The following is a 26,819-nucleotide window of genomic DNA, read 5'->3' as shown; positions in this document are numbered from 1 at the left end:
GGAATACCATTTTTGAAGCGATTACTTTGGGGAATTTGAGATGTGTGTGAGCGCATTTGTGTGCGTGTCTATGCTCAGCAAAATCATCTGCTCATTTCCCTTCAGGGGTTCCTCTTGTTCTAACAGGTGTCGTGGTAGGGTTCCTCAGGGTTCTTCACCTGCCATAATGAGATATTACTACCTGACAGCTCCCAGCTGGAGGAGCATTGACACGGACTCCACAGTTTAGCACAATTAAATTATCGCCCTCCATTGTGATTGTGCCATGCTGCGCAGCCCCCGGCTTTCTGGCTACATAATCAACTTGTAATAAAAGGCTTTACACCGCACCCTCTCTCTCGTCAAATGGCAGAAACACACACTTTCGAGGTGCTTTGGAATTCCAGCAATTTTTGTGGGGAAACAAAGAAAAAGTTGTGTATTTTTTCCCAAGCTGTTATGATTGTCTTAGGAGCTGGAAAGATCCAATTTTTCCCAACTGCAGCACTGAAGTAGCTGGAGATCTGTCCAAATTAATTACTTAAAAGTGTTCCTCCATCATTGTTGACCTTTCCTTGCAAAAAGTCAACTCAATTACATCCATACTTCAACCCCCACTTCACACTCTCCTGATATCTTCTCTATTAGGAATTACCACATGGCAAAAACCCAAACTGCGGCCGCCCAGCTCAAATTAAGCAAGCTACCTGAAGTGTGCACTTTGCATATTGAGCCGAGTATCAATAATGACTTTGTAGGGTAAATTATTTGTGATAATATGCCGCAAGAGGAATTGCCTCGCCGCTCACTTTGAATAGTTGAGCAGCTGCGTGTTCCATGTCCTTGCGCCGCGCCAGGCAAAGGCACACACAGGTGTGAGGGCGCTTAAGTGTTCCTGTCTGACTCCTCAGGAAGGGTCGATGAGCACTCACACACTAAAATCTCCCCATGTAAATTTCTCCACTGCCTCCTCCTCTTTACTCATGGCCCCTTTTCCTGATCCCAGGAAACTTTTTGGGAGCAGGATGGAGTAACTCCCAGTTCCTCGAGAAACATACAACTTGATAATATGTAAAGGTTGTGTTATGTTTACTGAAAAAAGTCAGAGCTGTGGTCATAGTTATGTTATAGAAAACTGTCACAATCCTGCTTTCAGGTTCCTGGTTCTCAGGATGTTTCTCCCTCTTTCTTCTCTTATATCTCTCTCGACCTTATTTTAGATTGATAGTCACTTCCAAGTAAAATTTTCCTCCGCACAGATGTGGCCAATTGTCTTTATCTCCTCAATTTTTTTCTCCAATCACAACTTCCCTTTAATAGTACTCTATCCCCTTGTTTCCTTGCTAGTTTATTGTCTTTCTTGTCATGTCTCAAGCACCCATGTCTCAGGTCTTTATTCTTCTAATGTGATGAATCCCTATCTGCCATTCTGAATCATAAGTGACACCTGATGAACTTTTGGAATGATGACTTTGCTGCTTGGGTTTACTGGAACATAAACCCCTCACTTGCCTCCTGTATCACGATTGATACCTCAAGTGTTCCAAATGCTGTTGCCTCGCTACCTTGCTTTCCGTGAATTGAACCCTGTCTGTATGAAATACCACCGTTTACTGTCCTAATCTGTTTTCCTCCAATGGGCTTCTGCACCACCGCGAGTGGGTTCTTGACAGAAAACTTTATTTGAGACAGGAAAAGTTATTGAGTTTATGGTGTCTTTCATTTTCGCATCATGTATTTTTTGTTTTGTTTTTTTTTGCTCTCAAAAACAGTTGGGTCACAAATAAATGAGTATGGGTCAAGAATGATCCATTTTGGACCGAAAAAAAGTCGTTTTTAGGGATGACTCGAAATCACTTTTCCCTATTTGATACTGATACTGCAGCTGTGTAGAAGAGTCAATACTGATCATTATGATCCTTTTTTAAACAAAAAGTTTATAGACTAATACAGATGTAAAATGCTTGTAATAGACCTATAAATAGTTTAACCAAGTTAAACTGAAAATGTCTGCCTTGACTCGCATATTCGTAGCATGTGCCCATTTCTTCGGTGAGTTTTTTCTCATGCGCGGAAGCCAAACAAAAATAACAAAATTGCTAGTTCAACAAAGAAGAAAGCTCAACATGGCAGCCATCACATCCAATTGAAAATGAACAACAACAAACTTGAATATGGAAATGTATGTCATCGTTTATAAAATAACTAATCCAAATGCAGAGATTTTGGCCTTTATCTGACTCAATATAAGAGCATGCAATCCTTGGTATTTTTCAACACTAAAAATGTCAAAAGGTTGGTTGTTTAATCAATGAATGATATGATTTTCTGTGAGAAAAATGATGATTTGTTAAAGCAAGCTATTTTTAAACCCAGGAAAGTAGTGTATTTAATTAATAAAAATCCGGAAAAAACAACCCCAAAAAAATGTTTTCTGATAAATAATTAAACAAAACTGGCCAACTTGGTTTCAAATTAACCTTTAATTGTTAATTTTTAATAAACCCTATATAATGATGCAAATTAATAATATTCATTTCTTATTGATTAAAAAAAAAACATTCGTTAATAGTTATCCTCAAAATTGGGTGAGTCAAACTGGATAAAATCAAATCAATTAGTGGATATGTCCATTTGTTCACCCATTGTAGTTCTTTTGAAGTGTTTTGAACAGTGTGTCGTTTCCAAAAGTGGTTTGTTTCCGGTGCTCTGAACAAAGCTCACAGCAAGGCAAGCTGTCCACCAACACAAACCTATTTACCGAGTAATAGTGGAACTGTGTGGCTTTCCACAGTTGACAGTAAGTTATGAGCCCTTTGTGAACAGCAGAAGGAAAATCGAGAGCGGAATTTGGCAGTGGCATAATAATACAGAAATCTCTTGTTAGCGGAACGTGAACTTTTCATGGCAACAATCGAGCATTGTTGAGGCAAAGAAAAGCAACGGTGACAGATGAAATATAGAGCAGGGCCCCACTTTTTGTACTGCTGTAAACAAAGTGCTATTCAAGTCCTGTCCACTTCGTCATTTATAAAGATAACTTCTTCAGCTGCGAATCCCTGCCCTTCAACGCATCTAGCATCAAATCTCATACAGTTGTCAGAGAAAGAGAGTTGGAGAATGAAGTGGGGATTAGAGGATCCAAATGTTACCAAAGAGAAGCAAAAAAGTAGGGTGCATCAAAATGCGCCATTAGGAGACAGATATCAGGAAACAGAAAAAGTCACCGTTTTGGCTCATTAAAGCAGCTCAGCTACAAGGGTTCACTTGAAAGAACTGTATGGGACGGAAACTGTGGGCCTGGGCTTTAGACTTACCACCATGAGGTCATTGTTGGCACAGTGAGTGAGGTTAGTAGGAATGCCAATGCTGCAGACATCTGGAGCGTAGTGCCCACACTGCCAGTTTTGGTTAAGAAACTGGAAAATGTGCATTGCACAGCTAATGGACAAGCAAAAGTGTTTGCTTCCATTGTCATAACATTATTTATGTCACATTGTGAAGTATCAAAGCTTCAAATGCATTTGCTGAATAAGGTCATATTCCCTTTTTATGTCAGAAAATGTGCCTATAATGGTACTGCAATTCCTCATAATGTAAATTTGAGTGAATAAACTCGCAAATCAGAAAACATTTAACTAAATTTTACATGTATTCAATGCAATTAATCTGTTCCAACATTTAGTCAGAACACAAAGAGTTAAGACATAATTAACTGAAATAATAAAGCCCCGAATTAAACTATTGCATCAATTGTGTAGTGTATCTTCTTAAGCCTGCCTTACCCTTTTTTGTCAGTTTCAGGCAGACCTACATTTAATTTCTTGGGATGTGTCCGCTCCTCTCAGCTCTGCTGTACTACGCAAAAATGTGTGTTTTTTCACAGAGGATAAAGGACATTTCATCGTGGTAAACATATTTTCTGTTGATACACGTTTATCTGAACACCAATTTGTCAACTTTTCCAAAAATAGATTCCATTAGCAATAGGTGATTAGAATAAATATCTACTCTATGGGGCCGGTCACACAGACATTTGCGGCTGAATCACGGCTAAAATTTTGCGTTTTTTTTTTTTTGCCCGTGGTTGCCTGCGATGGAAAATGCGCAAAATTGGCCAACCCGCTGTTCATCGGTGGTATGCCCGCAAAACACGCCGGCGACTGTTCCGCTTCCTCATCGCGTCATTTCTGCGTCATTTTCTCGTGTGGACCACGGGTATAAAAGCTCCCGAGCCGGTGTTGTGCCCAAATCCGACTCCTACGCAACACAATAACCAACAGCATCTGCTTTCTGGCCGTGGTTCAACCTTGATACGCTCATGAAAGGCTGTGTACCCGCGCTCTGAAGAATTGAGCAGCGCAAAACTTTTTCGCGCTGCCACCCGCGCGCGAATTTCCGACCTCGTGTTAAGCACTGCTGTATCTCGTCTGAATGGCGATCTCAATGCGTCCAATAGCGTCCGCCTCAAAGGCAGAAATTTCTGGCCGTGATTCAGCCGCAAATGTCTGTGTGACCGGCCCCTATCGAGGGTATTTTAAATGCATTTTTTTTTAATTTGCAATTTGACTTATTTATAAATTTACTTTTTTAACATTTGACATCTTTTTTGCAGTAATAGACTAGAACTGTGTCTACTTGCGTTACCCGAATGTTTGAATGTAAAAGAACAAGGCAGAAAATATTTCTGTAAAGTATATTATTTTGGAAAATGATTTAATATCATGCGCTATAATCAAGCTTTTTAGAAAGCAGCAACCGTCTGTTGATTTTGTAATAAACTGACAGTCTTCATTTAACCTCTTTTCATTTCATTTCAAAAGTGATGCGTCCCGGGGACTCGAAATCTATGGGTCCCAACAGAGACCTATGGATCCCCAAAATGTAGTGTTATCGAGGTTGAAATTGTAAATCAGTGACAAATATATAATATAAATCTATATATTCATTCAGTTTTAATCATCACAGTTTATTGGTAATACAAATCAGTTATCACTTCAAGATTTTTCGGTTCACAACAATATTTTACATCATACAAAATAATATTGCTGAAATAATTATATTAATCTATATTCTTTTATTTATTTTCTTTTGTCGAATCGTTCGCTTCGACACACGTGTTTTGCTTGTCTCCGCGATCTTCCGAAGAATTTCTCCGCCGTTTTTTGTGCCAGAATTATTGCCGTTGTTATCACTTTCTGCATTATATTTTGACTTATTACTGACACTGAGGAAATTGCCAATTTTGTGTTGATTTTCACCTAATATTAACTGTTTTTTCGGAGGCATACTCATACCTGTCAACCTCCACGGCTCCATGCCCTTACAAACTGACGTATTTTCCCTTACAAAATACAAAAAAATCTTACACCATATTTTTTTTTCAACCGTGTTTATTTATGTAGTTTAATATGTTATATTGTTTCCTTATAACATATATATTGTTAATGAACATTTTGTTGTGAGACACTGAGTTGCTCGACATGAATGAGGTTTATTATAAAGTAAGGTTCAAAAATGAAGTAGCTTGGACGTTCACTGCAGAAGGAAGAAAAAAACATGCAAATATAATTAAGTAGAATAATACATTTTCTTATTCAAATTATTAATTCATTTTCTGCATTAAATTATTGTTGGTAATATACTGATTAAAGGGATAACCTTAAACCTGTCTTTTTTCATTTTCTCATTTTATACTTCCTTTTTTTCTTAACTTCTTTATAAAACGTAATAATTCGTAATATAATGCATCAAAGCAAGTGAACCGTTTGAGAACCGGCTCTCTTTGATGAGTTGAGCCGAAAAAGCCGGTTCTCTAAAAAGAGACGGACACAACTCGAACTCGTCCGACTTGATTGATTTGCCGTTTTCGTGATAGTCAGTGTTTACCGGATGGTACCCATGATTGACAAAATTGTGTTTTTCATGTACGTCGTACACGTCTTAAAATGCATAATAAACGTACTTTGTACGGCAAAAACGTACAGGTTGACAGGTATGCATACTTAACCTTCCCTCGCCGACAACCACCAGAACAATGACGTAATCTCGAAGCAACGGCATCTCGTTTGCCGAGATCGGCGTGCAGACGAAAACTCGAACTGCGAGACCAAAACAACAATGGCGGATCTGCCTGACGAAAAGTTTGGAGTGCAATAATTCATCTCATCTCATTAGCCGTACCGCTTATCCTCATTAGGGTCGCGGGGGGCTGGAGCCCATCCCAGCCATCTCCGGGCAGTGGGCAGGGGACACCCTGAACTGGTTGCCAGCCAATCGCAGGGCACACAGGGACAGACAACTCATTCGCTCATTCACACCTAGGGACAATTTGGACCGGCCAATTCACCTGAAATGCATGTCTTTGGAATGTGGGAGGAAACCGGAGTGCCCGGAGGAAACCCACGCAAGCACGGGGAGAACATACAAACTCCGCACAGAAAGTCTGGAGCTGGATTTGAACCCACGACAGGTTCCCATGACATGAACTGTGCCGCACAAGCGCTAACCACTGCGCCGCCGTGCTGCCCTGCAATAATTCTTTGTTAAAAAAAAAAAATAATTAATCGGCTAATAATGACAATTTTGAAACTGTATTATTTATTCAGGAATGTATTAGACAAACATAGATGTCATATATTCTGGATTCATTACAAATTAACTGAAATATATTTTATTGTTTTTATATTGCTCATTATGGTGAGGACACAAACATCTTATCTTTATGTATTCAAAAAAATCATGCAAAGATATACTAGTAGTCTCTAAGCTGTAATTATCAAAAATAATGTAATGAAAGGCTTTCAACATTTTAGTTGATCTGTAATGAATCCAGAATGTAAGGCTTTTTTGTTCAGTTGTATTTTTTGCCTATTTATCCTGACAGTGTATTATCTTTTTTTTTCTCTTTAAAGTTTGTATTAAATCTTCACCCTGGAGTGCCATGTCTAATCTCATTGCATTCAATGTTTCACAACATCAAAATAAATGACAATAAAAATAATTAAATTCAATTGTTCTTGATTTTGCTCAGAATGTGTTTGAAAATGATTTTATATATATTTTGTGATTTATGTTACAGACCGTAAAAAATATACGTCTCATAAATAAATAAAAAATAATGCATATGAGATGTCATTTGAAGCGGGCGTAATTTGCAATGTAACTTTTGCCATGATGGGCGTGGATTTCTGTATTTTTATCAGTGCATCAGGAACATAAGGTTCCTTTAAGAAGGCAAACGACTTGTGGATAAGAGATTTGAGCGCACCTACAGTCTGTTCTTTCCTTTTTTCACTTTGGAGTCTGTGTGTGAGATGAAACAGGGGCTGGGGCGGAATTTTATGTGGCACGTCAATTGGAAAATCAAAACAGGGGTAATTCATTTGCTACACCAGAGAGCCATGAGGAAGAAGGGTCAGGCGGGCCACTCCTCAAAGATTTATGATTAAGCCTTATTATTTTTGGGAAACTGACATTGATTGCTGATTTAAGCCACTGAAACCAATTAATTTGCTCACACGAATAGAAAGCATGGGCAACAGTGTGTGGCATTTTGACAGGTTGGACAAGAAGAAGCCAAGCGAACGTGATGGACGAAATGAAGCTCTGTTTGCAGGCGGTCTGAAGTTACCTCAAGTGACTGACAGCTGATATATGAAAAAAAAGTGGGACAACCCGTTGGTCCTAGTAATTGCCCCAAAATTTGGTTCACATAAAACATGAAAGTAGTGCTTTTTTGGTTCACGGATCAGTACAGAGAAAAGTTGAGTAAATGAACACGAAACATTCTGGTCGTAGAAATCTACAGGCTGACGGTCATGCATGAACAGGGAAGTGGACACCCTACCGGTTTAGACGCTGACCGAAACACAAAATGTCTTAAAAGCCTGCCACGGGGCTTGCATCTGACTACTCAGGACTGTGTTATCAAACCTTTGCAAAGCAGGGGCTTTATATTTTTCTTAAGAAAATAACACAGCAAACCAGCAAAGGAAATTGTCACAGAACTACAGTAATTCCTTGCTGTATCATGGTTTACTCTTAGCAATTTCTGTACTTAGAAGATTTTTTTTTTCAATAGGTTGTTGTAGCCACTTGTAGAAGTAAAATGGCGGACAAACATGTCTGCTCCCTTTAAGTAAGCCTCATGCTGTCTAAGATAAATACAAATTTCTCGACCAACGAGTATTTAAAAAAAAGTCAAATTTTTTTTATTAATCAAGTCAGTTGGAAAATAAATAGATCGTATAGTCAAGACATCGAGAAGGATAAGAATAATGTTTTTCATTTAAAAAAAAATATTATCCCTCAAAATTTGCTTTCTTTAAAGAATGGACATGTCGGAGAGAACCCAAACTTTTTAACCGAAGTGTATATTAAAACAACTTATTTCACTTGAAATTAACATTATGGTTCTTACTTATTAACATGACGTTTTGTAGTGTCTGATTAGAAAATGTATTCAGTGGGAAAAATAAGTTAAAATGAACACAAAAATATTAAAATCAATAGAAACAAGAGAGATCAATTACATACTTATCCTTTGATGAAAGAGCATATGATTGTTTTCCCCTCATTCTACGTTAAATGAATGAAAACATAATGGCAATTTTAAACTCTGCATATAAATATTGATTTTGGTTTGAATGATTTTGGCATAAAAACGTAATCCATTGACGGTTTGTTATTGTTTAAATTTTCTTTTTTAATTATTTTTTGGGGGGTATTTTTCAGAATTGTCTTCACAATGGTAATTCGATGGCAGCCTCCATGAGTCTTTGTGCAGGGTGTCCAAAAACACCCTGTCACCACTAATACCATTTCAGAGAATGGCTTTAAAGTCTACACTGTTTATCATGAGGGCAGGCTTGGAACTGAAATAACGAAGTCGATTACTTTCTTAATAAGCCACAAGTGTGCCGCGGCACCATTTGTGTGTGGTTGGTTACGATCCACGATCGTGTGTTCCCTGGGCATCCTAAAGCCCCGGCTGCTGTGGTTTCCTGCTACCGCAATTATTAAGCTCAGCTTCAGCAGAGCTGCTGCTCGCTTCACTCTGTTTGCCGACAGCGTGAAGAAATAATATGCTCATGTCAAACTAAAGCCTCATTTATCAAGTGTTCACTACCAATCAGCATATAAAAACTACTGGACAAACCTGTGGTGAATTTATATTCAATTTTACATGCATGAAAATCATCCATTTCCTAAGGGTTCCATTAAAAAAAGCTAAAGTTGGTCTAAATCAGCAAATGCCACGGTCAAAATACCACACAGGACATAATCAATCTTTTTGAGGACAGAAAGCAAATAACGAGTGAAGGCCGGACAAATAGATGATAAGGGGTTAGGATTCGAGTTGTTCGACCGTGTTTTTGCATGATCCATTCGTCTGCCTATTTGCTTTTTACTCATGCTTGAGTAACAGCTGCGTCTTTCACAGATTCTTAAGCGTTGAACAACTCCACAAAAAATAATTTGAGCTCATATTTTTTTTTTAGCAGAAGTTCCTTTCAGCGGAAACCTGCAAATTAAAAAAAAAACTCAATAAGTCCATACACATCAATGACTGACACAATTGTTTCTCTCGTGAGGACGATTTCTAGCAAGCAATGATGAAGTTAGCTTAAGATTCAAATTTTCCCATTTCTATATGGGTGTGCCTGCCTGAAAAGTGCTGCTCCTGAGAATTGCATCACAAGGAAGAGTGTAAGACCATGGCAGCAACAAACTGTAAGATGGAAGAAATACCTCATGTTGGACAGATTTAGAAACACCTTCGACACATTGGCTAGCAGGCAAATCAAACAAGTTGCAATGGCACACCTGACCGCTAAGGATATCTTTCAGCCTGAGTTTTGTCCTAGATGACAGAAAAATTCAGTCACACCAATGAGTCTTAACATTGTGTGAACTGCATCTAAAAAAAGATCAATGAAATTGTGTTCGTGGCAGTTGTTTGTCGCTTATTTTACTATTTTTTTCTTTTTTTTTTCTTTTTTTTTTAAAATAGAGTGCGCGTTTTTAGGTGTCCTTAAAAACATAAAGGAGAATATTTTCTCCATTAAGTATTTAATAAGAATGCCCCACAGACCCCAACCAAGATGAAAAATGAAGATGATTGATGATTTAAGCCAGAAAATGGCGTCAGTAAGTAAAAAAATGTTGACATTCCGACATTCCGGACAGCACCTTTAAGTAAACGTTTGTGCCACAACCCTTGGGGATAATAATTGAAAAAATATCAGAAAATACCGACATATATATATATATATATATATATATATATATATATATATATATATATATATATATATATATATACTTAAATGGGGCATTTTTTTGTCGGTATTTTCTGACATTTTTTCAATTATTTTTTAAATTTGCGTTTTTCAAGTGTGAGCTCATATTTGAGCTCCAACTTAATGACTAGAGTGACCTTTCACCCCCTCTAAAGGCCTTGTTTGATACAGAAGTGGGTAGAAACGAATTTCATTTACTACGTTACATTTACTTCAGTAGGTTTTGGGCCATTTTGTATTTCTTGCAGTATTTCTAATTCACTATACTTATACTTCAGTAAATTTGTGAAGAAGAAACGGCACTCTTACTTAGCTACATTATGCTTTATTTAACCAGTTACTTAAGTAAGTACGCACATTCCTCCTTTCTTTCTTTTCTTGGATGTCCACTCCTGTGGGAGCCAGCGTTGCGGTTCAAGCCCCGCCCCTTTGTGTGTGTGATCCGCGAAGGACCCCAAAGAAAAAAAGAGATAAATAACTGCACAGAAATAAAACTTAAACTGTATTAATGTGATCTTACCTGTTTACTTGTTGAATGTTTACAATTGCATGCTGCATTTTATTGCACTGCTTTCGTTGCACTTTATGCACTTTTTTTTCCAATCCTCAAAATAAAAATGACATAGAAAATGTGATATTTTGATTGCAGTTCCTTAATTTTATCAAAATAATTAGCATTCCTTAATTCATTAGTATTGTAACAAAGTCAAACTTAGAAGGTAACATACAAGAGTAGTTCCGTCATCCTCCGCAGGATGTGGTGCATTCAACTTAGTTATTTTAATAACTGATACAGAGGTTAAGTACAGCTGATATAGAGAGACAGCAGGTGTTGCGTTCATTATAAGGGGAAATTTAAGGCTCTCAATGTTTTGCAGCCCTGGCGAATTTGTTTGGGTTTTTTCTGTTTTGGTCCAAAATGGCTCATTCAACATTTTGGGTTGCTGACCCCTGGGCTAACGTTATGTTCTGCCTGCAGAGCTTGCTAAAAAAAAGTACTGAGGCTTTAAATGTGCTACTTGTTCCTAATTTATTTATTTGATCCATACTATTATTATTATTTTATTGTTTATCAAAGTAATTCAGTTTACCTTAATTCATTTAATTTATTTTCAAATTAGATGTAATTTGATGTGGATTGGATCGACTTTAATTATTTCATGATCTGATTGACAAGTTGTTTTAATTTTTTTTTTAAGAAATCAGACGTTGCTCCAGTTACTCAGAACTTGAGTTATTTTTTCACCAAGTTCTACTTTACTTGAGTACAATTTTGGCTACTCTACACACCTCTGGTTTGATATAGTTAGAGTTGATGCAATATGAACCGCATGTGAGGTGTCAGCAGTGATCTGCATATTCAATAACTTCTGTAATTATATGCGCAATTCATCAAGGGGGATGTGATTGCAGGGGAAGTGGAGGAGAGTGAAGCTGAGAGGTTTGATTCCTGGAGGACTAAAGTCTAATCACTAAACTAACATGATAATTGAAATCTAAATTGAATGCTTTAGGTCTCACAAAAACGATCTGATGTTTCACTAAGTGAAAAGGCAGCTTGGAGCTACGGTGTGTGGGGGTGTTTGCTATAAATAGGAAGCTAATTGATTTGAAAAAGTGTCATATGTGAGGGAATTTTACCCAGACCTTTTTTATAGATCATAAGAATTACAGTGAGTGGTGAGATTGTGTAAGAATTCAATAATTGCTCAGTATTCCTCAATGTTGCCCTTGTTCCTTCTTACTGCGCAGACATTGAAAATTATTGTTTTGGTAAAAGTGAGCCTTGGCCATACTGCCTAATCAGATGAAAATAATATTTATCATTGAAAGGTTCGTACACCTTTTTCATGGCCAAATCCAAGCATTATTTAAGGACTTTAAAAGCCATTTTTTAATTTCTTGAGTACCATAAAAATATGAAATCCAGTCATCATTTATTTTGCAGATCCACAAATATACTGTATCTGCAATTTACATTAGCAATTTTTAATCTTGTATGTGCATTTATCAAGACATATGATGTTTAGATAATGAGTTAATCATGGACATAATTTGAAGAAATTGTGTGTTAATATTTTTGAAATAACCTTGTCCCCATATAAGGATTGGTTAAAAAGACGATTACTGTATATTAAGCTTACATTTTCAGTTGCAGGAAGTTAAATTACAATTTACCACAAGGAAACGCTACCTTAATTGTTTTCTGCCTAGTGCCCTGTTTAGGTGTAGCAGGCACCTAAACAGCAAGCAGTGAAGCTTCATCAGACAATGCCATACAAAATAATACCAGCTGCTGTTGAATCACGGGAAAAGAAGAAATTGAATGGCAAAGCGAAGCCATCAGAAAGCAGTGTCTGCGTCATTTAAAGAAAAATTGTTGTGAAACATGGCAACTATTGCAAGCATTTACAAGTACTTCACCCAAAGTCCAAGCACTTTCCAATCCTTGAAAAATCAACATTAAAATTCAAGTATTTTCAAGGTACCCACGCACCCATACAAAATGCATTCTATGTGTCTGTCCTCTACTTCACCTCCATGAGCATTTTACACCTCAAGTTTTGCTCATTGTCTGCAGCAAAGTGGAGATGTAAAAATAGTCCTGCGCCCTGGTCTCTTCTCAACACTCTTTCCATCCATGGACTCCCGAGCACAAGGATTCATATTCATCCTTCAATACAATTTAATTAGTAATGCCAAATTCATTAACCTATACTGCTGTTGCGCTGGCCTATGCCATAAATTAGCTTAATGTGAGAGGACGTATTGCAGCTGTAATAAGGGACATAAAACCCAAAGAGAAACAGATACTGCTCCTCTGGAGCTTATTACAAATCAGGAGCAATCAGAGAAGCAGATCTTTTCATCCGTAGCAGAGATTGTGAAAGCTGTTTTAAAGCAAAGACCATTTCAAAACATTAGAACCTATAATAGTGCTGCACTAATAGCATTATTATTTTAAGGATTGTGTTAAAACAGTGCCAGTAGAAAAATGTCAGTGTGTCACTGTTATCGAGCCAAAGACCTTGAGTCAATAACTCTGCAAGAACAACAAAAGGTAATTTATGTAGGTGGACCTGCTCCAATACCGTTGACGTCTAACTTATAGCGGGCCCATGATGTGACCTAAGCCCAAAATAAGAAAGTAAAAAAACAATTGCAATCTATTTAGTGTTTTTTGTGCATAGTTGCTCTGAGCGCTTCTGAAGAAGGTGACTAAAGGTCAGAGGGGTATTTTGTAGTGTGAAGCAACTGAAACGAGCGTGAGCCATTTGGTGGAAAGAGTGTGTCAATGCAAAAGAACAACAACAAAAGACACTATATGTGACCTGTAATAATTTGAGATCTATGTTTTTGGACCACTATAGATGTAATTTGGTTAGGTTTTGTTTTGCTCTATTAGGTTCAACTGGTTGTCGTTTTTGTCCAGTTCAAAATTTCACTCTAAAAACCGAATAATCCAAGTTATATTGCATAAAAGGTATATTAAAAAGGGAACCCTTCAACCATTAGTGTTTTTATTAGACCTGAAACAAAAAGATAATATTGTAAGGTAGGGCCAAACTATGAAGGTTTATGTCCATCCTTCTTTAAAAATATATAACAACTGAGAATCGGGAAAATGCTTTTTGCATGCTTTTATCCGTTTCAACAAGAGATTGTCCACACTAACTGTTAAATTATGGGTCCAATAGAATATAATGCATTAGTATGTAGATGATCTACACAGTATAAGCATGTACTATATTCGAAAATCTTTAATTGATGTATTCATATGATGTAACGCAGTACGTGTTGAATGTCTGACACATGAGTGACAATATACAAATTGTTGAAAAACTCATTGAGTTATGAAATCCTGCAATTTGTGTCAGTTCTGAAGCACTCAGACGTGACACTCGCTGTATGGTAGACTTGGACTGACAACTTGTCCTAAAAATACCCCTTGCAAAAACATAAAAAGAGCTTTTCTCCAGTCCCACATGTTGACTTAATCTATCTATCAGTGATCGTTAAATAACACCAAGCACTAAAGAGACTAAATCTCACATTGTTATTCACAAATAAGCTGTTAGCATTTACTTAACAAACAAGATCACTTGCTCACATTTAATCAACGATGATTCTCTTGGCTTGGGCTCTTTGTGATGAGCTGATCGACCTTTTAATAAACAGCGATGTGCTGCTTGTTTCTCCCGAGGCTAGCTCCAAGAATAACAATAATGAGCCCATTATCAACTATTGCACTTTGAAACAACAAAACAGAAGAGATAGTTGTTCCAATGCTTTCCATACAATCAACAAGCCATTGTTAAGGGCTCAAGAACAACGAGGGGGACAAAAGGGAGTGATAATGATTGGCCTGAGGATCTTGTACAAGGAGAGAAAGAAAGACACTAATAGATTTCAGATATTCTCGTTTATGTCAACGGTCTGGCCTAATAGAAAAACAACCTTTTACATTTTTGGCACTCTAATGTGTGGAAGAAACAATTGATGGACAGTTCAGCCATTTCCACTTAAAGCCTGAGGAGGGAAATGTATACAGCTGTATCCGTTTAAAGAGGCTTGGAAAACTGATGTCTATATGAATAGTGCCCGACAAAAGCACATATTGTCACATCTGACAAGTGCTTCTGTACACTGAAGAATTTCAAATGGTTAATTCACTAATCAAGAATGTCAGCTGAGTTGCATTGAACATGTCAACATGCCTCCATTAGATAATTGCTAATCTATGAGTCATTGCAAATGTAGCCAAACCCCTTTAGGATGAGGACAAAGATAAATTACTATATATTTGCACACACAGTGAGTATAAAAAGTCTACATAACCCTGTTCAAGTGCCAGATTTATGATGGTCTTCTATATTAAAATTGATGTCAAGAAGGATCATAGTAAAACTAATTCCACCATTAATGTGACACTAGTATCTGTGCAACTCAATCGGAGAGGGTTGACTCTTTTTGAGAGTAAAGATAAACGAGAGTGTAAGGTTTCACAAAAGGGAGAATTTCTCGTTTAAATGTTATTGTAAAAAGAAAGTCACCATTTAAAATAAATCTAAATCATGTTGTTGTGGAATTGTACCGATTTTTTTAATAGTGATACATTGTCTGGATAAGGCAGAATCCAAAATAACATGTATTAAGCAACGTATAAAATGCGTAGAGTATTTTAGAAAACAATGAGGAGAGTCATCAACAAATGGTGGAAACATGCCACAAAAACAACAAAGCACATCATTTAAAACTAAAAAAAGATGTCGGCCTCTTTAATAAAATATTACTAGTCTGTTTATTAGTAAACGGGAATCATGAAGCCAATCAGACAACTAGCGACAAGTAAGTCCATTGATGTAGAGATGCTTTTTGGTGGATTTTTTAAAATCTGTCTGTATTATCGTGTATTTTGGAGTAAATATTGTACACGGTTGGATTCAATAGACTCTCCCAGATCTAAGGAGGCCACGGTTGCGTACTATCATCGAATGTCATGATAGTTGGGGGACGCAATTGGTGAGTTAGAGCAGCTTTATCATTTTCTGGTATCTTGTTTTACACTGATTGTGATGTTTCTGCGACGAGTATATTTTAAATCGTGACTCCCACCTAACCTCTTGGGGATGTTGTGCACATTTGTGCAACATCATCTTTAAACGTTGGTATCTTTATTCATTTAATTGACTTAGACTAGTTATGTCACCTTTATGTTGGAGATGTTATAATTTTAGTCCCATATGCTTACATCACAAAGACATTTGAGATATTGGTGAGTGGACTTTATAACCAAACGTATGAATTGTTCTTGTTGGGCAAGAATCGTAACAAGCACAGAGCGTCACTATTGGCATTGAAAATTGTGAGTCATTGAGAGAGACAGAGCTGGAGGGTAGCAGGAATGCTAAGTGGGCTCCTTAGCTTAGTCAACCTTCAGTAGGTTTCATTTATCTTCATCTTGTTAGACTAAATTAATTAACAATCTCAGTGTTACACACTTTCTCCTTTCATTACATCAAATAATGGCAGCGATGCAGGCATGAGGCATGGGGGTGGGGTGGGGGTGCTAGAGCCCACTGGGAGGAGACAGACACTGAAGACATCTCTTTTCTATGCTCACCCAAATTGCTTACCTTCCACTCTCTCCTTCTTTGTTCATATCTGTTTCAGTTTCCCTTTTTACACACTCTAAAATTGGTCTCAAACTCTTTGACTATTCACAAGTATACTTTGTTAAAACAATCCACACAAAATAAGAACCCCAAAAATAGTAATCAATATGAACATAAATCAATCAAACGTTAATAAATTGAACCATAATTTGCGTGGAATGCACTTACATTAAAGGGACAGATTGTACTATTTAGCGCCTCCTATTGGTAAAAAAACAACATTATTCATTTAAAAAAGAAACTGTACAGATCTTAATGAGCAAAAATACATCAACTATTATAAAAACATGCATTTAAAAAAAATCCTAGTCGATCGATAATATTGCATTTATTTGACATACCATGAGCCTCATCTAGAGCTGAATTGTCTGCCATTTTCCCGCTACTGTTACAAACAGAAAGAAAAACCTTCTGAAAGTCTGGGCAAAATTTTTTTATGCTTTTTGATCTCTTTGTGTCTCAAGAGTTGTTCTTCCTACTTGTACTTTTAAAAAGACTTGAAAGAAACAATACAGTGACAACTAGTCATCAAATAAAGCCACAGCGAACCTTTAAACTGTAAGGTGATCAACTTTGGGACACCATCATGCCCCAATTCTGATCCAGCAAGTGGCCAAGGCAGTCCTGTGAGCAAGGAGCAAGAAAGTCTTGTTTAGCATAAACCAACTGTTTTGTTGGAGTCAGCGATCCAGCCAGCAGCCAAAGCAGTCCTTTTTAGCCAGAGACAAAAGTTCTGAATGAGCCAGCGGCCAGGGAGGTTCTGATCCGGCAAGTTACCAACAAGTTATGACTCAGGGATCAGAATGGAGATTTTCATTTTCAGCTGAAATAGCCAGGGTCCAGGGGCCGCAGGCCCCGGCCAGGTCCAGGGCGGAGCCCGGTGGGGAAGCCAACAGCATTTATCTTATTTGCTATGTGAAAATTGCACTAGAATGAATTAAATCCAACAAAACAGAAACCATGTATTTTTTTCAGTTTTAAGATGTTTAAAACAATTGGGGGATTACAATGTTACAACCATCACCATTGTTGTTGTGTTTTGATGATGAAGATGGACCTTGTATTTAGCTACTAATCAACAATATATATGAAAATATATACATTAATAACCATTCATCATTAATTTGAAAATAGAATGCACAAACTGAACATGCTTAAAGAAAATACATGTCATAAATTTTGTTTATCCTGTTCTAAATATTGTATGAACACAAAAGATAAAATCATTTCATAAATAAATAGATTTATAAATACCTCAGATTGGGATTTTCTGTCACACAGGGGAACCAGTGGTTGACTGCTGCTAGTATTTGAAGTGGAAGGATTTGGAACGGCCAATAATGTTGAACCGATGGTGTTACTGTTAGTTTCACTGCCGATTTTAAATGCGGATCCGAGTGCATAATTTGATCGCCGGCAAGCTATTTTTGCTTTGTGCTTGTTCATTTTAGCATGATCGATCAGTGCCACACAACCTCGCGTACCATTATTGATCAGATCGACACAGTATAGACACTTTGCTTTCCCTGGAACATCACACTTTGCGATGAACTGGCTCAAAGTTTCTGTAACTTCCTCGATCTTTGCGCCGATTTTAACGTTTACTGTGACAGTCTTCTCCAGCGATGACCACTTTAATTTATTCTTGATTCCTTTATCAATCTCGGAGACAAAAGCCTCGTCTTCTTTTCTTAGTGTTTTCATATTTACTTTTTCAAACACTCATTTCACCATTTGAAAAGACCGGAAGGAGCGCCATGTTTGAGAGAGCCAATGCTCTGAACAAAAGCTCCGCTGATTGGTTATCAGCGAACCTATCGACCAATGGTAGGAGTCGATCTATTTGTTAGCTAAACCACGTTGTGTGTTATAGATCTAATGCGCTGCGCTTCTTTTTGCCGATTTTTCTCGCGATCTCTAACTGCTAACTTGGGGTGATGAAACAGTCACGTATCATACCTCACCCCCCCAAAATATTTTCTCATCGAATTTAGACGATTTACGGGAATGACCTTTGGGGTTCAAAAACAGCGGAAATCCGCGGATCCACGGAAAATTCTGATCCCTGTATGACTGTACAAATAGCAAGAACTTCTTGCTTATCAAGAGGCCAACAGTTTGGAGATGGCCAGTGAGCGACCGAGGTCTGTTCCAACAAGCAGCACAAACAAGTCTGATTCCGTCAGCAACCTGAAAAGTCTAACCTGCGCTCTCCTTCACTGTCGGGTCGAAGATTAGCATACAGACGCTCATCTCTGCTTGCTAAAGTGCTCCTCAAGTTAAAGAAAGGACCCGCGAGCTGCCAGCAGAACAGATTCAACGCACTGCATCTAATGATTCTGGCCCTGACCCGGCTTCTAGACTTGAGGACTACAGACTGGCCAGGACGCTGTGAACTGGCCTCTCCCATCACCACATCAACGCACTGATACCAATGAATGAGTGAATGAATGATTATGAAAGTTCATTACAACAGTTCAGGTATAGATTGGTGTGATTAAAGGGGAATTAGATCAAATTACAATAATTCCCAATTGCCTAAAGTTCCATCTACCATAAAAAATAAGTCAACTCTGTTGTATTTATATCCTACTAGTGTTAGCCAAGATCCAAACCTGTCTATTTATTATTCTTTTTTTTGTTTTGTGTTCTATTAAAACTTTTTCAGTGGATGAAACTTGCATAAATCCAAAAGTGCGTGTGACTTGATTAAAATAAGTTGAACTTTCAAAAACTGTGAAATGGAGTCACTTTAAATTGTTGTGTAGCCATCCCTCAGATATATATATATATATATATATATATATATATATATATATATATATATATCATCTCATCTCATCTCATTAGCTACACCGCTTATCCTCAGTAGGGTCGCGGGGGTGCTGGAGCCCATCCCAGCAATCATCGGGCAGTGGGCAGGGGACACCCTGAACTGGTTGCCAGCCAATCGCAGGGCACATGGGGACAGACAACTCACTCGCTCATTCACACTTAGGGACAATTTGGACCGGCCAATTCACCTGAAATGCATGTTTTTGGAATGTGGGAGGAAACTGGAGTGCCCAGAGGAAACTCACGCAAGCACGGGGAGAACATACAAACTCCGCACAGGAAGTCTGGAGCTGGATTTGAACCCACGCAGGAGGTTCCCAAGACATGAACTGTGCCGCACATGCGCTAACCACTGCGCCGCCGTGCTGCCCTATATATATATATATATATTTTATTTTTTTTTTTTTTGCAAATTGGTTAAAAAGAGCAAAGTAAATCTGAAAGAAAATTAATAAATTGATGTACCTATGTCGCTAAATACCCATTCAGACTAAGTGTATGAAAATATATAAATTATTTAGAGAATTGGTGTGATGAAGATTGTATAGGTTTGATGAAAGCGATACATGTGAGTGCAGAAAGTCGGTTGGTTCGTATTCCTTGATGTTTTAACCAGTGAGGGTAATAGTAGAAAATTGTTCTTTCCTTTTAAACGGCCCCAACTGTTCGGGGCGAGGAAGGAAAAAATGCTGTTAATTTAATCAAATAAGTGACCTTTTGAAAAAGAAATCAAAGAGGATTCATTAGCTTTAGTAAAGTTTGGCTGACAGACGCTTTGAAAAGCAGATGCTTCTGCTGTGGCTTCTAATGAGCCAACCCTAATTAGGGAGCAACACTGGAGCCTGGAGAAGGTGGTTGACTAGGAAAAAAGCCAATGGTAAAAACGTTCTCTTATTTACTTCATCTGTGTTTAATGACAGCACACTTTTTTAATTAGGATCACAGGCATTAAAATGTAAATCTTTATGGCTGGTCGAGTACAAACAGAGAACACCACAGGACAGTACAGCACACGACAAAGATGAGAGGCCCTCGCGCCGGGGCCCCGATGAGGCGGGTTAGTGAGGGAAGGCGGAAGGGGAGAATGCTCTGCCCCAAGCAAGCATGCGGTGTAAAGACCAGCAAGCCTGATCTGCTGATCCCTTAAGACGTGAAGGGGAAAGAAAGGGGACACCCCATCTCTATCTCACCCCGTTGATGTGTGCTTTTAGTCTGACTGAAGGCTAACAGGGTGAGCATGCCTTTCTGCAGCCACACGGATGCACTCATCACACACGGCCTGGATAAATATATTAGAACCCGCGTTTGACATAGTTCAAATACACACACGGACACACGCACACACACACGGGACAAAGTCTGAAGCTAGCAATGTTCGGAGAACGTAACCCTCGGTAGCCCACGTCCACCCTCTCCCGACCTGTGATCCTTAACGGCAACAACAGAAATGAAACTAACCTCAGTAAAAAGCTGCTACGAAGAAAGCCTTCCATGTCAGCGTGTAGGATTCTGGCAGGAGAAATCACAGAGAACCATTTTCACTAAAAAAAACTATTGTTTTGATCAAGAAACATCAGTTTGAAAATTAAATATAATTGAAAAAAAAACATTATGCACGTCTTTCATTAAATCAGAAATGCGGCAATGCAGCCGCACGCTCGTTTTTATATACTGACATCATTAATTATACCTTGTTGCATCGGGGGAGTAGATTTGCATACAACGTCGGTTTTCACTGAGAGCCTGATGATATGTTTGCTTCACATTAACTACTGATCACCATACAGTGCTTTGCCACAAATGTGTACCGATATATTCATGAACATATAGCAGTCAGACCGCAGATCCCGAGCGCAACTATGGTTTGCTCAGCGCAGCTAACGGTGATCCAGCTGCAGTGCATGTGTGGCGAGAGTATTGCGGCTTCTGTGAGGCTGGCCACAAGGGACCCCAGATGAGGCGTGCAGCGTCAATGAAGCAGGAGGATGCGGTCATGATGTCACCGCTTGTAGGGGTCGTTCAGAAGCCTTATCCGCAAAGTAACCGGGATGCCTTACTAAAAATGGCTTTTAACAGAGTTTGGTATTGGTACACAGTATATATACTTATTGTGCTCGGCTAGGTTGAAAAGCATCGGGGCATTTATGTGCTTCAAGTGGCGAGGAATAACATAAATCCGATTTAAAGATTTTGGATTGCATACTTGTTTTATGTTCCAGCAGTAGAATATATCTAGAATAAACGAAACACAATAAGATGCTGGATTTTAAATCTGTATGATTTACTTGGTTATTTTATTGCGGGATATTCTTAAAGATGGGGCGCATTGTTAGAGGTTCCTTTTAAAGTGGTTGAAAAAAATCTTCATTCATTAAAAACTTAGAGGGAGATGACATGATTGTGCGCCATCTTGCTGTTACGGGTACCCCAAAAAAACAAAAACCTTGTGAAAGGTTAGGCAAAAGAAACAGAAGAAACATGGTGCATTTGTTCACTAACAGTCTCCGTAGTTTGTATTTTTCCTTGTGCTTTGAAGCATTTGTTTTTGGTTGCACGACACAATACGGCCACACCTAGTGGTCAAATTACACAATGTCCTTTAAAATCTAAATGGACTGCTATGTTACAGCATATTTATATGCTCCGATCCTTTTTGACTGTATGTTTTGTTACGTTGAAAAATATTTTATTACCGCTCATGTGTCCTCTCTTCTTGAAGGTCCTAAAATTATTGGTAGAGACTACAAAAGCTACTAAAATGTGTTAAGCTAGCGTAACTATCCCTAAATGGTGCAAAACGTCTATTTAGAAGTAATTCTCAAGGTTCACATTACATGCCCTTTAACTCAGAAACCACAGATGTATATGCCATCTATTAAAGTGAAAGTTTGTCATTTTCAGTCACAAAAATGCAATTGCATCATTACAATTACCACAAAAACTAATGACACTAGGCATAGGAGTTGTCGGGATTTGTGTGTATTGTGGCATTTTTATGTGCTGTCTTGGCTCCTGAAACAATGGAAAGAATGAACTGGGCCAAGGACACCATGCCTTTTAGTCTGGCCAGCACTTAGAAAGGGACTGGATCTGCAAGGCCCAGAGGGCTCAGCCGAGACTTTTCTCACAAGAAGGTGTCTAGGGAGGCGGGAGAGCAATTGCCAGGGGCACTGTGGCTCTGCTCTTTTTTTTCCACTCAGCTGGGCTCAGCGCACATAATACCATCACCACACCAAACCGGTGACAACGTGAGAAAACACCCGTCATACAGTGCAGGGCAGATCAAGCGTGTCTCCTCACTTCTCGGGTGCAAAAAGCAAAAGCTACTGTACCACTTGCAACAAACACAATTGAAGGATCCGAGTTGAATGTATTGCAGAACAAAATTAGATTTAAAGCTGTTTTTTGAAGAAAAAAACATGCTGCCTCAATTCGTCAAGATGATGTAATCTGTTAGGCACTGCGAGGGTCATATCCATATACAGTAATCCCTTGCTGCATTGCGGTATACTTGGCGGTTTCGATACGTCTGGGACTTTGAATTGAACCATTTTTACTGTCATTGATATCAACGTATAGTGCATTTTGTTTTGCAGCAGACAACACACAGCAAATGTTACCACAGGGGAAGGTTAGTCAAACAGCCAGGGTGGGCGGCCGCCCAGGTCGATGTGTCCACCACCCAAAACAAACTCCAAAGCTCGGCTACAGAGACTATTTTAGTGGCTTGTTACATCGAAAATAAATTCATCAATTAAATTTAGACTATGAGAAAAGTCCGAAGAGCGTTACATCAAAAATAAATTAATCAATTAAATTTCGACTATGAGAAAAGTCCGAAGAGCGTTTCATCGAAAATAAATTCATCAATTAAATTTCGACTATGAGAAAAGTCCGAAGAGCGCAAAGAAAGGCTGATCATTAGAGGGGGATAGTTAAGGGGTGCGGAAAGAGACTGAGGCAGCGTTGATGATAAGGCAGTAAAGGGCTACTGCGGCAGGCTACATAACAACTTTCACAGCCTGTATCCCACTAACGGCAAATCCATTACCCGTGTAAGGGATACCCTGGAGCTATAACTTGTGGGATATCACTATGAAATGAAATGAAATGAAATGATCTGCATTTATATAGTGCCTTTCAAGTCAATGACTTCCCAAAGCGCTTTACATTGTGTTTCACATTACCCAATAGCGGCCGTGATCTGTGCAGCCATGTAAGGCGCTAACCTGCTTATTAGGGGTTTTGGGGGGTTCAGTGTCTTACCCAAGGACACTTCGACATGTAACACAGACAAGCCAGGATTCGAACTGGGATCCCTTAATCCTAAAACGATCGCTCTACCTCCTGAGCTACTCTTTGTTTGTAGATATAGAGTTACTTACACGTACAGTCATATATATATATATATATATATATATATATATATATATATATATATATATATATAGTATTTTACTGATATCTAATAAATAAACGAATATTTTGACAATTGAGGGACGTTTTTGGAACGCAAAACCAGCGAAAAACAAGTAATTACTGAATTGCATTTTATTCAATTCCCCCTTGTTCTTTGACTCTCGCTCTCTGCTAGTGTTTCCTCAGCTGTGTCGGCTGTCTGCAGTCCTGTTGCGGTTAGGAACAACTGAACAGAGGGTATGGAGCAAATGTGTGGTTTGGAACTCAAAGACCATATTCAGGAAAATGTGAGTGAGCTCTAATTTATCTGGTAATCTTTGAGAGAGCTGGAAAGAAAAAGAGAAAGAAAGAAAGAGATGGAGAGCGAAAAAAAGGAGCTAGATAGAAAAATAGGCTTTGAATTAAGTCAAAACCGCAATTCAAGGGCAGGGCAAAGTTGGCCCATGCCGGTTTGAGCAGTGCGGCGGCATCCCTTTCGAAGAATAAGCCCCTGCCAAAAGCTCCCTCTGCCTCACCGAGTCTCTCACCATCTGCAACAAACGTGCTCTATTAAAGCAGTACCATATGGACAACAAGCTCGCTATTAACACGGCCTCAGCAAATCCCCTTAACCTAGGCCAGATTTCAAACTTCCAGTCAAATTGACTGCTGATTTAATGCATCACCGGCAGCAGTGTGGGTCTTGGCATGAGACGGCACTCTCGGTCTCTAGTAATTTACAGGCTCACGTGGTGTGTGGTGCGCTGCAAACTTGAGGAATTAGCTGCAGGGATCCTGCCTAGGTGTCACTATCCCTAATAATAAGTTTTCCAAACTAGTCCTAGTGTCTCAGCCATTCCACACTGATAACAAAACTATTTGCTCCCTGTCAATGGATCCAAAGTGACAGCGATTAAGCTTACGGAAGTGGTAACACATTTGGTCGAGCCCTCTAAACAACACTATTGAAACAAAAAAGTCAAAGTCTGGGTGCACAATTTTGGCTGTAACGCCATTTAAAGACAGGTCATGGCGATGAAAGTGCCAAACTCTTACCACTGGACTACCAGTGATATAGATGACATATGAAAAGGCATTGGTATTATGCATTGTCACACCATCTTTAGAAACAGAAATTTTGTTGTGAATTTCAAAATACTTTGAATAGTACAGAATAGATAGATAGAATTGGATTTATTGCCATAGTGAAAAGCACAATTGAATAAACATTCGTCTGTTACAGTGACTAAAAATAGAGTGGTAATGAGATAAAATGTATTGTCTTTTTTAAGTCATCTATACCAGTGTTTTCTGAACTAGTGGATTGGAACCCAAAAGTGGGTAAATGTAAATGTTCTGCATTTATATAGCGCTTTTCAAGTCAATAAAGACTTACCAAAGCGCTTTACAATGTGCTTCATACTTTCCCTTTTCCACACACTAACTAACCGATAGCAGTGTCAGCCATGCAAGGCAAATACCTGCTCATCGGGGGCATTAGGGAGTCAGTGTCTTGCCCAAGGACACTTTGACATATAACTCGGAGGAGCCGGGAATGATAACACAGTAGATGGCTATAATGTTCTGCTTGATCTCTTCGTCCTGTTCAGTCAATCCGTGCCGTGCCAATTGTGTTCGAGGGAAACCACATCTAATTTGATTGTGAATTTGTTTGCCTCATTTCCTTTCGCTGCCCACAATAATTGGCCCCAAGAAATGTATATGTGAGTTTTTACATTACTCAAAGTCATTTTGGTTTTGCTGGTCATTAAAAAAAGATGAATATGAATCTCTGCTTTAAACTGTACAATCCTTTTAATCAATAAATTTGAGAAGTAGAATTATTTTCTCAAATTGGGTACAAGAAAAAGTTTGGTGATGCCTGCCCTACAGTGTTAATGGGATGAGGGGCGGGGATTTTCTGAGACAGGGGGATTTAGTTTTAGTGGGCCGCGGCGGCCATGTTGACGCCTCTCTCGTCTCTGACTCATGGGGGACCCACCCACCGCTCACAAAGCCATGCTCTCTTCACCTCCGCCATGACGCCACGACCATGAGTCCTCTGTTTTCCCGCCCAGAGTCAACACAAACAAACACACACACCCACACAACCACAACCACAACCCCCCCCCCCCCCCCCCCCCGCACACACAAACACACACATATATACAGTGGGACCTCGCTACTTCGCGCTTCGACGTTCGCGGGTTCAGAGCTTCGCAGGCCTAAAAAATAATAACTATAAAATAAAATGATTTTTTAAAAAAATGAATTTTTTTTTTGTTTTTTTTAAAGCATTTTTGAAGGGGTGTCGCTACTTCGCAGATTTTCACTTTTTGCGGGTAGTTTTGGTCCCCATTAACCGGGTCTAAAAGTAATAATAATAAAATACAGTCGAACCTCGGTTTTCGAACGCCTCTCAGTTCGAACAAATCGGTTCTCGAGCAAAAATTTCGAGAAATTCTTGCTTCGCTTTTCGTTCAAAAAATCGGAGTTCGAACGCCGGTACGCTAGGGTGCGATGCTGAGCGGCGTACCGGTGTAGATCGTGTAGATTGCCCCCACCCCTCGTAAAGAACTGTTATGACGTGCGCGCGCACTTCTTTTCGCTTTAGCTTATAATATCGGTGACAGGAGTGTTTTAGCCCCTAATTATGCCTCCGAAGAAGGTCGGTGCAAGCAGCAAAGTTGCTACAGCTGACAACTGTAAAATAATTTAAAAAAGCATTTTTGAAGGGGCGTCACTACTTCGTGGTTCCACGTTCGCGGGTTCAGAGCTTCGCAGGTCTAAAAAATAATAATTATAAAATAAAATAAAAAACTTTTTTTTTTTTTATTGAAGGGGCGCCACTACTTTGCGGATTTTCACTTTTCGCAAGTGGTTTTGGTCCCATTTAACCGCGATAACCGAGGTCCCACTGTATATATATGATATATAAAATCATATTACTGCTCTGTGGTTTCAAGACAACTTCAATGCTCACTAAGTTTTGTTTATCTATTTTCCTCATCCTTTCTTAACTGCTTAGATGCTATTCAGCTTTAAAATGAAAACACATTCCTTCTTACCGAGGCGTGCATGTACTGTCAACAGTACTCAGGAGTACTTTGTGTAACAATTTATTTTA

The 26,819-nt window shown here is 38.7% G+C and overlaps 1 protein-coding gene across 4 annotated transcripts in view; it reads right to left on the bottom strand.

The window, feature by feature from the left end:
* The window catches only part of sox6 (SRY-box transcription factor 6), a 203,061-nt gene that overhangs the window by 149,200 nt on the left and 27,042 nt on the right, over positions 1 to 26,819 (bottom strand). For 3 of the 4 annotated variants that reach the window (XM_088334368.1, XM_088334367.1, XM_088334369.1), the window contains one exon: positions 20,753 to 20,803. The exons of the other annotated variant lie outside the window; for it this stretch is intronic. In XM_088334368.1, the coding sequence (XP_088190494.1) occupies positions 20,753 to 20,787 (35 nt within the window). In that variant the 5' untranslated portion in view covers positions 20,788 to 20,803. The remainder of the gene's footprint in view (positions 1 to 20,752; positions 20,804 to 26,819) is intronic. 4 annotated transcript variants of the gene reach the window in all.

Source organism: Urocampus carinirostris, chromosome 4, assembly GCF_059441175.1.
Source record: "Urocampus carinirostris isolate Australia breed hairy pipefish chromosome 4, RoL_Ucar_1.0, whole genome shotgun sequence".
Taxonomy (NCBI): domain Eukaryota; kingdom Metazoa; phylum Chordata; class Actinopteri; order Syngnathiformes; family Syngnathidae; genus Urocampus; species Urocampus carinirostris.
The sequence above is the reverse complement of the archived record's forward strand: the minus strand, read 5'-3'. Positions and strand labels throughout refer to the sequence as shown.